We start from the raw sequence: 13,664 nt of genomic DNA, 5'->3' as shown, positions 1-13,664 counted from the left end.
TTGAATTGCTAAACCACGGAGAACTTTCATTTAATATGCATATTCCTGGCGTATTGTCGAAAGGCTGGTATGATAGTCCCCCATAAAACTTGTCAACGAGGTACCTAAAATAATATTATTAACGTACTGAAGATTCTCCCCATATGAAGTATACAAATTTTGCCACATCAGGTAAAACACAAAACCATGAACATTCAAATTAGGAAGCTTTTGTACAGCAGCTTTTAAAAACCCTAATACTAACCCTGCATCTTTTCTGTTTGAAGCTTCCTTGCTTTTCTGTAAGAATTCTATCTTCAGTCATATTTCTTAGCATTCAGTGAAACTTCATAATTCATTTTGAACTATATACAGACTATAAGAGTTACACAGACTAAATATGCTTTTTTCAGTGCTTTTTTACTGAATTCAATATGCACTAATTGATTAAGGTCTGAGAGGTGAATAAGAAATACATATCCTACATAATAGAAAGCTGGGGAAGGGTTTAATGCATGAATTAGAAGCCAGATTTCTTCAATACAGATGAGTACACAAAATTAGCAAAAGGCAATACCACTTTTGGAAAGACTGCTTTGTGCATAATTTGTCATGAATTCAAAGTTACTCCTTTAGAAAATGAGTCTAAGACCTCCCAGCTGCTGCTTTATTGGTCTAATAAATTACCATTTTGACGGTACAATGCATATACACTATACACCATCCAAGCAAGCAAACTGTTAGAGTGGCTTCGTCTTTAGAGACGCATGTGTGGCTTCACAGAGACGTGTGAATGCCAATGGGAGATCTGAATGCAATAAGGGATCAGACAGTGCCTCTGCTCTTGAATTGATAATGAAAACAAAGGATGCGTAAGTTTCCAAAACGGTAAGAGTGTATTGTAGGATTGTTTGTGTCGAAAAAAGTGAGTCCAAGTGAACCTGCCCTTATTGTAATGGGCATCTAGCAGCTTTCTGAGACAAAATGGATCTATCTTATTCTAGGTCCTCTACACTATCCAAGTAAAAATATCTTCTTTTCACCTGAAAAGAACATTAGAATAAACAAAGAAGATAGCCTCTTCAAAGGATCCATTTCTGACTTAAACTTTGAACCCTACTGTTGTGAGGCTGGGACTTGGGGAGCTTAGTTCAAGTTTATACTAATGCTTATAGTAGTATAGACTGAACATATGTTCAGTGTCAGTGCCTTCTATGCAAGGTTATTCCAGCCAGGTAGGCCATAACAAATGTTTATCATGACTCTCCTTCCTAGCTGTGGCTTGCAAACATCCATTCAAGAACAAAATGCAGAAAAGCCAGAAAGTTGGTGATTTAGCATTCCCTGCTTTACCTTTCTCCAGTGAACTGTGGAACTCATGAGTTCCAACAACCTGACGTTTTGGAAACCTTCCATCACTTACAGGAAAACTCTAGACTCACTGTATTATTGCCAATAGAGAAGTCTTTTGTTACTACAAAAATATTTAGGGAACAGTTTAAAATGTCTGTATTCTAACATAATGAAAACAATCCTTCACCAGTATTTTTCAAAAAATTAATGAAGGTGGCTGTTAGGAGGAAAACTGGAGGCATACTGGAGGAATGGGTGCAGTAATTTTGATTTGACACTGACAGAGCAAAGCTTACAGAGCATAAGAGTCTGAGATAGATTTTTTTGTTTTGTTTCCCACGCACAAAACCAGGTGTTAAGAGCTCCCCTACAGCTCACATGTGCTGCATGACTTACCCGCATTAGAATTGAGCTCTTCATTTTCTGATTCTGTTCCATTTTGACTTCCACTTCCATGAAGGCTATTCATTGCCATAAGTTTCATCTTCTGTAACTTCATAGCCTCTGCCATGGCAGCCGCTGTCAGACCTGGAAAAATATAAATAAATAAAATGCAGTATCGTACCATACAATGCAGCACTGAAAAATATGAAGAACAAAAGAATTCCTTTCAGTGAGAGTAAGTCACATAAATTCAATACACATTCTTAGTCCAGTTATGTGATGTTATTCTGAACACTGTCTTTATTTTAAAGTTGAGTTATTTCAGGACACCATTCTAGGGATTTTTTTCTTTTTAATTCTTTCATGTGTCTTTTTTTTTTTACATATATAGCATAAAGAAATATTATTTAATGGTATCCCTTTTGATTATACTCCTAAATATCATTTCCTGTCACTTTGATCATTTTGTCACTTTGATCACTTTCTCCTTGACTTATTTAGCTGCTACAAAATTTCCAAGTACACTAGTAAGATACCGTATTCCTTAATTTCAACAGCTCGAAGCCAATTAACATGGAACAATCACTGCTGTACAATTATATTATATATCCAAACATTCTTTTGCCTTTTTCTGAAGTCTGTTGGTTTGGATTAACATCATTGCTACTGGAAAATATTACATTGGAAATGTTAGAAAAGTATAATATGGGTAATTTCAAACTCGATCTCACCTTTAACAGACCATTAAGACCAGCACAGATTTAGAGAATTAAGGGGGGCTAGTGGTAGAAGATTTTCAAGTGACTAAACCCCATTTAATTTCCAATAGTAAAACAGAAGAAGTAGAGTAATGTCAGGCTACAGGTTACCATCATTACCATAATTTTTTTTATTATTTAGATTCCCAATATCTTTTTTCGTAAGAGTAAACTTTTTAAGTTTTATCATTTTGACTTGGTCAGTAAGAGATCAGATTTTCTTCCAGACAGTATCAAATTACTTTTACTCTGGGCAAGATGTGATAGAATAAATATCTTATCTGAAGTTCATCTATCTTGCAGGAAGATATAGGGGATAAGGCCATGTAACCAAAAAGACCTCTACAGGTGTAATTGTTTATTCATTCAGTTATGGATTAAATGGGTTTACTGTCTTCCTGCCAGTGTAGTATGACTTGCTTGTGTCATTTGCTAAAAAGCAAGCTAAATGCTTCATATCAGCTATCTTGTAATTGACTGTACAATAGTTCCACAAAATCACTAAATTGCATTTACCAAAAAACCCATGATTTTTGGTTGGTGGTGCACATTGCATCAACCCACAAAGATATCACACATCAAAACAGAATCAAATAATCTACTGTTTCTGCAAAGTACTGCTTACTGAGAGACTAGATACTGATTAAAATGAACTAATAATTTTCACATCCTATAATGCCACACATCCATAAATTAAAATGCTTTCTTTTAAAAGCTGCTATGAATTTGACATTTAGATTAGCTCTGCTGCTCCTATAATAGGCTTCACAAAAGTTCTCATTCTTTTAATATGACTTAAGTAAGCAAGCCATCAATAGACTCCAACTGCATGGAGGAGGGACATGTATTATCACATATGGATACAGCAATTCAGTTAACTTCAGCCAAGATATTCCTGATTAATATCAGTTAGTTGGAGATGACAGGTTACAAGATGGGAGTGACACAAGCACTCTTCTCCCCAGGCCGTCTCTCCTCCTCCTTCCATCTTGCCTAAGAGCCTCTCAACATTCACAAAAACAAACTGCAGTTACACACTCCTATATTCCCAAAGCACTGATGCCAGATCTAACAAATATTACCTATGCTAATTAGGCATTTGTTTTACTGTTTTGTCATTCATACATGAAAAACTATATTGATTTCATTATTAATATACACTAAATACAAACATATGAAAATAAGTCCAAAAAACATCATCAACAACCTCGTCTTTTAGGTCATTTAACGCAGTCTTCACCTCATACAGAAGATTACTATCCCATAACAGTACTCACTCTTTATTTAAAGATAATTTTTTTTCTAACACCCTTTAAAGTTCTTTTGCAAATGCTACAGGTTTTTTAACCAAGCAGATACAAAATCCTGATGTTTAAACTCCTGTTTTTACAAATTCTCTGGCTGACACGACTCACACTTAATCCATCAAAGAATACATCTTCAATGATAAAACTATTCACATACTTTCTGGAGAAGATGAAATAGTCTATAAACTTTTCAGCTTTTTTTCTAGGAAAAGGAAGTGGGATTGCTCTTTGAGTGAATTTCATGTTATTTTCAGGAAGTTCAAAAAACAAGCATCAGCACAAGTCTTTTGAGGAATTTACTGTTTTCAAGATTTCCAGGCACCTGTGTGATTTGCCTGCCTACCTGCACATCTGCACTTTTCCTCCTTATCCCAATCAATTCCAAGTTTTGAGGTACAACCATCACTAAAGCATTTTCAGAACTTGTACCCCCTCACAGCCTACTCTCTTTTCACTTTATAATTCTAATCAATTTGCAAAGAATTCACATTTATTTTAAAGGTTACAGAAAAACCAGAATCTGAACATGGAGTTTTTTTATCATAACATTGTATCATTTGTATGTACCCAAATATGTATAGATGAACCAATATCCCAGTAAATATTTTCATCTGGCTTAGTATTTATACAGGTTCTTCATACTGTAAGTCATAAAACTTTACTTAGTTTAAATATACAAAAGAGTAAAGAAACTATTCATAAGGAGATAAACAGGGAATGGAAACTGAATTCAGACCTTTAGTAAAATGTTCAGTGAAAAGACAAGACCAAAAATTATCCAGGGCACTGTATAAAAAAAAACCCCAAAACCCACAAACTTCTACTGAACAGTTGCATCAGAAGCACAACGAAGGCAGAAGGGGTAGCGAGGAACAGACAGAAAAGAATAAACACAGTCCCAAAATCACCACGATGCTGCCTGCAGAAATTAAAGGTAATTATTGTCAGGCATTTTTGAGCTCCCTAACCAGACACAGCTGCCACAAGGACAACAGCCAAAAAACAGTGATGTATCAGAAATCTATGCTGTGCCATCTGCTACACCAAAGTCACTCTATTTCAGCATTAAAGGTTTAAAGAGTAAAGCACAGTCCTAATGCAGAAAGCACTACAGCCTGAAGATCCTGAGCAGTCAGGCATAAACTTGAAGCAGATATAGCCAATACTATCTCTAAGCTTAGTATCAGCACGGTATTTATACTCTCATTCACTTATTCCCCAGACTATACTATTTCTTACTTGAATTGTGATAGCAGTAGAAGCCCCAGAATCTGACTGTATAAGGCACTTTAAAAACAGTGTACTAATTCTTCAGCATTTCTGAAAGCTAATAAAATTGAGGTTAAAGCAAATGGTTTCAGCTGTAAGGGTGTGCTACTGATTGAAATGATGGAAGAAAACGTACAGCAAATCACCCATTGGCATAATCTTCAATTAAGGCTACTGCCACGGCTGACATTACTGAAGCTACTATTTAATTTAACTATTAATAAAACTCCTTTCTATAATTGACTCAGCTCTGGCTAGCTGTGGCAAAGAGGGCTATTCTTCAAGTGACTTATCTAAAAATCTACAAAGAACTGAGGAATCATTTCCATCCTCTCGGATGAATCATTATCAGCAACAGAATCTCACTTAGAGTACCTCACTTTGAAAAATGTACTTGAAAACTGCTGTAATGTATACATCTATCCCTCTACTTTCACCTTAAAAAAAAAAAAGGATCACTAGGAAAAGCGACACGCTGGATTACATACTTCAAAGCTTTCTTTTTTTTCTCTCCATTTACACTTTAAATTTCCCTTCCTTCAGTTATCTTCTGCCAGCTGTGATTACTCACTAAACACCCAGGAAATAAACAATGTACCACTTATTATCAAACACGTACAACCTTTACAATACTAACAACAACAACAACAAAAAAAGCATGAGTCTCATCACAGTTGCAATGATTTGTTTCCAAAACTGCTCGCAACCATGTGGCCAGTGGAGCTAGTCCTGCTAACAGTAGCCCACAACCCACCAGCTGCCTCGGCTGAAAGACAGCAGCTCCTTGAAGAGCTGGTAGGGATCTTTAAGAGAGACACATCAGCGCTAATGCAGACATCTCGGAGCCATGTTCTGGGTCAGCTCTCTATATATGAATCTTGATTACAATTGCATAACAGATCGTGGTGGTGTGCGCTCGGGTACACCTGCATCATGCATATGGCAAAACAACCAACTGCCATTAGTAATCTTCATTCCATAATTTCAGTTTTGTCAGGACACTGTGTACTCTCCCTTTGACAAGTCTGCATAACTCTGCTGTACAACACACGAATTTAGCCCTTAAATAACCCTTCAAGGACACAATAACCAGCACACTTGATGCTCAGGTTGCACTGAAGTGAAATTCTGCAGTTGTATTCTGAGCCACAGTTAAAACATACCTAAGCACCAAACAGTTTTCCAATTAAGGTTTTTGATCCAAATTAGGACCATACTCAGCTTACTCAACGTGGCACGCCACATTGCTCTGGGGATGACCCGCTGCTTGTGGGGCTTGGAGATGGCATAGACCTGAATGTACTGTGAGGCTTGGTTGCTTCTCTGAGGGCTGGACCCACTGAACATGTCATCTGCTCCTAAAGGCAAGATACCTGTAGTACTTGAGAGGGTATGAAGACCAGAGAGGTTTCTTCATCCCTTGTCTGCATCCTATTAAAGTTAGTGGTTAATTGTTTACTCAAATATCCCCTACGCAGACAAAAAGACTACTGAAGATTATTCCCTGTGAAGTCTCAGGAATTATTTCAACAAAAAAAAGCATTTTTACTGCATGGCCCAAAGATCACAACTCCAAGGTCGTTTGTAGCGTATCCCTCTCAAGGCCAGTATCCCATTACAGGGCAGTGCCGAACCCACCCACTTCCCTTGAGCACCAGGCAACAAGGGGACAGTGTCTCTTGCCTCCAGTAAACATCACAATTTACTGATTAGCAAATACCTTCTTGGAGACATAAGAAAGCAAAACTCCATTACATTCCTGCACTGAGGTACCTAGGGTGTCTTGCATGCAAGTGAATCCTCCATGTTTAACTAATGTCCACTCATTGAAAACTGGATTTTGATGGTGAATACAAGGACACTGAGCATTTTAAGGTGACCCTGAGTATCTGCTAATCTTGCACTCTAGCTACAGCTATTTTTTTCAGTTTCCTAATTAGTTAGACTGTGCCCCTTCTTCATATTAGTTTGAAAGCTTTTCTGTCAAAACTGTGAACAAGTAAATTAACTAAAGGAGAACTATGAGTAATCAAATCTTGAGGTTTGCAATTAATTAAATGAAACGGTGAGTCAGTGAACTGAAGAATAGTCTTATATTAAAACAAAACATTTAATTAAATTAACAGTCAACACATTGCAATTAATAATATTCAAAAGGAAAAATGAAAACCAGCTTAGCCTTGCCATATTATTTCAGTCTAACAGCCAAGCATTGTGCATCGGCTTGTTTGTTATTTGCATTCAAAGCTGCTATGGGTCAAGTATGATGTGCTAAAACAGGAATAATGAAACATCTGGTAGTATGAAATGTTAATACGAGACACCATATTGCAAAGAGTGAAAACAATTCTGAAACATCCAATAAATTAAGCCTTGGAAGACTGAAAAGGATATGCTTTCTTTCCCATGTTCTTCAATAAGGAAATTAATAAAAATAAATACATATAATGTACTTTACGTTTTCAGAATGCCTGCAAGAATTTACTAACTAATTTAAACATTCACATTAGAAAGTGGAGGCTTCTCTGTAGCTGAAATGAATCATCCTTGTTTAGTGATAAACAGGTAGGTAAAACTCAGCTACTAACACGAAGGACAGTGAAACCAAATTCTTGAATAAGAACATTAAAATGACCAGAGTGTTAGAGCAGTTTGGAGACTGGTACAAACACGTAAGTCGTCTTATTGCAGATTTTTTCCATTTCTGTAAACTGACTCAACTAGAAACTGTAGGAAAGTTTTAGCTCTAGTGCATGTTCTGTTTTCAATGGCCGTTCAAAGATATCCTGGCTACTGTTTCAGATAGGTCATAATAATCCATCAATGTGAAACATCTGACAGACTGTAAGGAAAGAACTTAGTGAGTAATTGGCCACTGCAGGCAGAGGATGGGATTTCAGCATAAGCGCCGTAGCGCAAAGCTTTATCATGGGCTAAGTTGTGTGAGTATTCACCCCAGGCCCTGGGAGGACACTTTGGAGCCCAGACTGAAATCCATGCTACATCCATTTGACATCGCCAAGCTGAAATGTAGTCAATAGCCAAGAAATGTATTACAACAGTTGAGTTTCTTTCATCTGTTCTGATACCTGCAGCCAGTCGTTCTGATATTACAACCATATTTTAAAAATATGTTCTTTTCTCCCATTTTGCAACAGGAAAGCACCCCAAACAGCAAAAACTGATTTTTAAAGTAGAAAATTGGAAAGTATTTATACAGTGTCTATCCTGCTACGTGTTCAAAGTGAAAGAGAAAATAAAGACTGATTCTCTAAACACGTTCAGTTAATGAAACTTCAGAAACTACTGAAGATCATCCTTAGAAAAACATTTCAGGCAATAGTTAAAATTTTTGAGTTGCCTAATTTTTAAACACCACCACTTTAAAATGTCAAGAAACTATACTATGGCAAAAGTACCTTATTGAGGGAGAAAAAACCCAAACAAATATTACGCATATATTTGTCAGGAATTGCGAGAAATTAATCTTCCACAGAGAAGCTCCAGTCAGCTCGCTTCTGCAGTGAATTGTCACACAGCCTTTACTTGAGAGACCTTATCCTTTGCCTTTGCGCAGCCCCTGAATATTCCCTACATAGCTTCCACTTCTGCAGCAGATAGATAGGGACAGACCTACAGATAGTCTCTTCATCATACAACCTTGCTTCCCCCACAGGTCAATCGATTCTCTATCATCAACCAAGCAGTTAGGCTGGGGAAAAAAACAGTATGTGATAATGTAATTTAAAGACTTTGCCAAATGATCAAGGGATCGGAATGAGGGTTGCACAAATGTTTCTGAATTTTTGACGGCTTGATTTTGCAGTCCTAGTAATTTTTGTTTAACACTGTGTGCTTGCTCACCTTATTTTAATTCTAAAATAGAATTTCATGCAGAAGTTCAGATGAGCATAAACAAGATTAAAACCTTTACACACCAAAACATCCCTGCCACTCCATGGAATAATTCACAGAAGTAACAGGTTGTCATTCTCTAATTTCACACACATTTAGGCAGTAGCAAAAGTCCTGATACTTACAAATTTGGGTGTTCACTTCAAAATATGGGGAGAGTTTGCTTTCCAGACGCTTTCAGCCCATGTCTGCCTCTATTCTTTAGGCTTCTCACCCCAGTTATAACCTCTGTGTTTCGTATAGCCTAATGTTATTCTCCTGATACCCACCTGAAAGATTGGAAACATTTTTAACATGAACATCTTCCATCAAGTCTCTGTACCTGAGATACTTCATATCCTTGATCCACATGAAGATATGATGACCAAAGACCTGTCAGATTTCTTGTCTAAACCCAAGGGGCTCAGTTAGACGTATATAGAATTATAATCCCAAATTTGTGCTTAAACCTATGTTAACATGAGCACTCATGTTCAAGCTGATGCACAGCAATACTCAACTACGCATTTTACAGATGACTTATATCCAAAAAGGTAGCCGGTATCTTATGTCAAACAAAACTGCAGCTTACCTTATTGGAGGGAAACAGAAAAATCAGAACTACAGAGAGCACTGAGAGGGTTATATTAATTTTTTTCCTTCATTCTTACAGTGTCTCATGAGAATTGATTAATTTTGTGACATTTTCTGCTCTTTTTTACAATCTATGCCATGAGAATGATTTGTCAAGACTGTAATGCGTAATACTTTTAGTATGCTGCACTACTGTGACCTTTACCTTCTTCTGTATATTTGATTGACTGACCACCCCACTTTTGATCTACAGGTTTCAGAAGATGGAAGCATACATGAGATAGATGCGTCAGCCACAGAATTATTGCTGAAAAGATCACAATCACTTTATACAGATAATTTCTATGTTCTCCTGTGCATATCTGATGCAATTTTAGTCATGTCATTGAAAATGTTCAACATAAAATGAAAACTCTTACACTATGTGGCATACTTAAAAAGTGTTTTCATACATCAAAAGAGTGACAAATTAATGCATTAGGACTCAGATTTCAGTAAGGATAACACAGGTTAAACTAATGCTTATAATCATCCAAATTCTCAAACTATCCGCTTATGCTTTTATAATGCTGTCATAGACTAAAGATTACAATGCTTCGAGGTAAGGACTTGAAAAATTAAAAACTAAACCAGAAATGTTAAATTACCTCCCTGAGAGCAACATATGAAATAAATTCCATTTATAGGAAAAAAATGTTAACTCCAAAGTGCTAAATATTCAGAGGCCACAGGAAAGAATACAAAGGTGGTTATCATCAGCCCCAAAAGGAAAACAGACCTTTGACACAGGCCTCACAACCTGCAGAGCAGGAATGCTTCGGTAACTTCAGGAATTCTTTCAGTATCGGGACAAATAAGGATATTGGCACGCACTGGCACCCGGCCAGCGCTACGTCATCCAGCGGCGTCACCCAGGTGGGCAATCTCAGATCTACTTGAGCCAGATTCAAAACAACCTGGACTGCCCAACGGCCTGGAAAGCTCACACACAGGGAGGGCCCTGGATGCACTAACAGGGCTTAATGGCCACCTTCTCTTGGGCTTCAGAGCTCCGTGCATTTGCTTCCGATTGCAGGACTTAGTTATCCATTTTAGAATACATTCAGGTTCATGGGAACTTAAAATTATGTTATAAATACATTTAAACCTAATAGCCCTCATATTCACCATGGACATTCTATAATTTCTCTATCATTATAGAAGTCTGTCATGGTGCATGTGCTGCCATAGGAAATTAGAATTATCTGTTGTTGTTTTTTTCTCTCCACATTTATTCCTTTCCCATTAAATCAATTTCTGTGGGTTTAAAGCACTTGTCCATAAGCGGTAATGATGGGGAAATAGCTGAAGTTTTTGGAGGTCCTTTCAGTTAAGTACCAAAAAGTCTGAAAGCTTATCTGGACTTGGCACAAATCTCTCGAGTTTGTAAAATTAATTGGGCTGGAAGGTCTTCTGAGAATCAGGATATCTTTGTGAGTGATTTCAAGCTGCTTCCTACTTGTGATTGGAAAATACCATACAAAATTTTTTTTTTGTATCAGATGGCACAACTCAGCTATGTCCCAGCTGTCTCAAATCACAATTTAAAAAACGGTGTATTTCAAGGATTTTAAGTGAATACTGAGTTCCATAAATTCATTGTACTATAGTATTTCAGATGAAACCTCAACATACTGTCAAGATCAGCACTGCTGTTAGAGACTGGATTGCTAAAATATTACCGCTGCTAGCCACTGTTCACTTCAGCTGGACCAGCCTGACCAATGCTATGGGCTTTCGAGGCTCATACTGCACAGATCCCTTACCCAACCCCTCCTAGAAGCTGAAGTGTTAGAGGGAAGAAATGTTACTCCAATCTTTCCTCAGACGTTTTCACTGAACTGAAACCGAGCAAATAATAATTTTACATTATTACTCACCAAGCTACAAACAGCAGCAGTGAGCTCCCTCTTTACTCAAGATGGCAACCGCACCATAGAAACTTTGCTTGCAAATGAACAGCAGAAATATTGTGAACAAGGCTCCTCGGCTTACACAACTTTGTAGAATCATCCCCTACATGGTATTTCTTCCACATAAGCAATTTTTCAAGACCTCTGCCAGAATAGAAACTGAATGCTATGATAACACAGCTACCACTGCTCTTAGTTACTTAAGGCTGAGAAATTTGTGGCCAGTTCATAAAAACCACAAAAATACTATGCTTATTTGAAGCACAATAACCTAAGCAATGAAAAGAGGGGGCCCATGCACTCCTCTCCAAATGGCATTTAATTAATGCAACCTCAAAAGATGCAAGTTCGAAAGCAGCATCACTTAAGAACATAAATTCATGGAATATTCTTCCGAGAGCTATAATCACTTCCCAATTCTGGCTGTTGAATGAAAGCGAAATATTAGTGCTTTAAGATCATTTGAAATACCACAGCTTATTCACAGTGAAAAATATTTTTGGATGGTATTAAGATAGACTAGTAAAGCAGTAATGTCTCTGGCAAGAAAGGTAAACAGTTCAGTGAAAATTCAGGAAATCAGCGACACAGGCTCCAAGCGGATCTCCAGCTTTAAGGTAGAACCTACCACGTTTGCAATTAATATCAATCTGACACAAGATGTAGAATGTAGTGCAGAAACATGAATTAACTTTTCTTGCAATAGCTGATTCATAATTTTCCCAAATGAATTTTCCATTAATTGTTCAATGTAAAATAAAGTAACGCATGGGGGAGCAAGGACTAGACTCTAGGTCTCCACCTCCTCAAATGAAGATTCTATCTACTGTTGCGTTATGATCTCTTTCTCTATACACCCTTGGCATAGCAAAACCTGTTTGGGTTTTGTTGTTTTTTTTTTTTCTTTTTTAAATTCAGGGAGTGGAAAAACGCATCCATCTCAGTTATAACCTGATGCTTCACACAGTCATCAGGAATGTAGCTTTTGCCACAAAGTCCCTTTCACCAGTATTGATTATTTTAAGTGGGATTCTGTGGCGAGTTGGCATTAGTGGTGTGTTATGGCATATACAGGCCATGTATTTCTTCTTTCTAAGAAGAAAATGAGATATTTTAGATTAGTTTATTTTTATTTCAGCAGGGTTTGGACAGCAATCCAATTGGCTGTACTTGGGAAAGGACAAGCTTTCATGCAACTTTCCAGCAAATTTCTGTGAGGCAAGAACAACCACGTCAGGCAGCAAATGCTGCCCAAACACTTCCTCGGCTCAAAGCTGAGTTGCTGCTTTGGACACCTTCTGCAAATAGGTGATAGATATGTGAATTTCTAATACTGCAAAGGAAAAAAGAGGAGGCAGCCCACAGGCTGGAGAAACCACATTCTAGCTATGTTTAGACCACAGGTAAAGAAACACAAAGAGCTGTATATTCCTCTGGGGCATAAATTAATGACACTTGATCACACAACCAGAGAGCGTATGGAACATGATTACAGAGGAGTGTGTACCTTAACTTTTTCTTTTTTTAAGATTTTTTTACTTCTGATTGTTCTGATCTCTCTGTTTTTAAGTTACTTCCATATAATTTTGTTGAAGCTTACGCATGCACATTTACTCACACAAATAACACAGGAGACAAATAATTTAGTCCCAATAGGTTAGGATCTTCTTTGTTTATGAAGTTATGCCATTTTATGCTATGCAAGGTAAAGAACATTTTTCAAAGCTGAGACACTGGCTGGAAGCTTATTTTCTTGTTCCAGGTGGTGAATAAAAATAACACGTAGAAGATGAACTACACCATTTTTTAAATCTTTAAGGATGTGTCTCTACTCATTGGTCAAGCTGAATTAACTTGCAGCCCCCAAGCCAAATGGAGGCTCAAGAAGGAGAGGAATAATTTAGTCACTGAACTGAAACACTCAGTAATCTAAATTTATGCAAATATTCTCTTTGCCCTTGCAAGTCTTTACAGATAAACTCTACTGGTCTTTACTCCCCAGTTTGCATCAGTATAGCAGTTTCGTTTCTTCTAAAACTATGGCAACAAACATTTTTAGCTTAGGTTTTGTGCAACTATTTCAGCAAAGTACATCCAGATCTTAAAATAGATTCTCAGATTTTTTTACTCAAATTAATTAAATTTACTTTAAAAATAAAAATATATTTAATATA

The 13,664-nt window shown here is 37.1% G+C and overlaps 1 protein-coding gene across 1 annotated transcript in view; it reads right to left on the bottom strand.

Moving 5' to 3' along the window:
- Nucleotides 1–13,664, bottom strand: part of DACH2 (dachshund family transcription factor 2) — a 152,176-nt gene that overhangs the window by 99,928 nt on the left and 38,584 nt on the right. Inside the window, exon 2 of the mRNA XM_019471137.1 lies at nt 1,729–1,860. Coding sequence (XP_019326682.1) covers nt 1,729–1,843 — 115 coding nt within the window. The 5' untranslated portion in view covers nt 1,844–1,860. The remainder of the gene's footprint in view (nt 1–1,728; nt 1,861–13,664) is intronic.

This window comes from Aptenodytes forsteri, unplaced genomic scaffold (genome assembly GCF_000699145.1).
Source record: "Aptenodytes forsteri isolate BGI_AS27 unplaced genomic scaffold, ASM69914v1 Scaffold225, whole genome shotgun sequence".
NCBI classification, from domain to species: Eukaryota; Metazoa; Chordata; class Aves; order Sphenisciformes; family Spheniscidae; genus Aptenodytes; species Aptenodytes forsteri.
The sequence above is the reverse complement of the archived record's forward strand: the minus strand, read 5'-3'. Positions and strand labels throughout refer to the sequence as shown.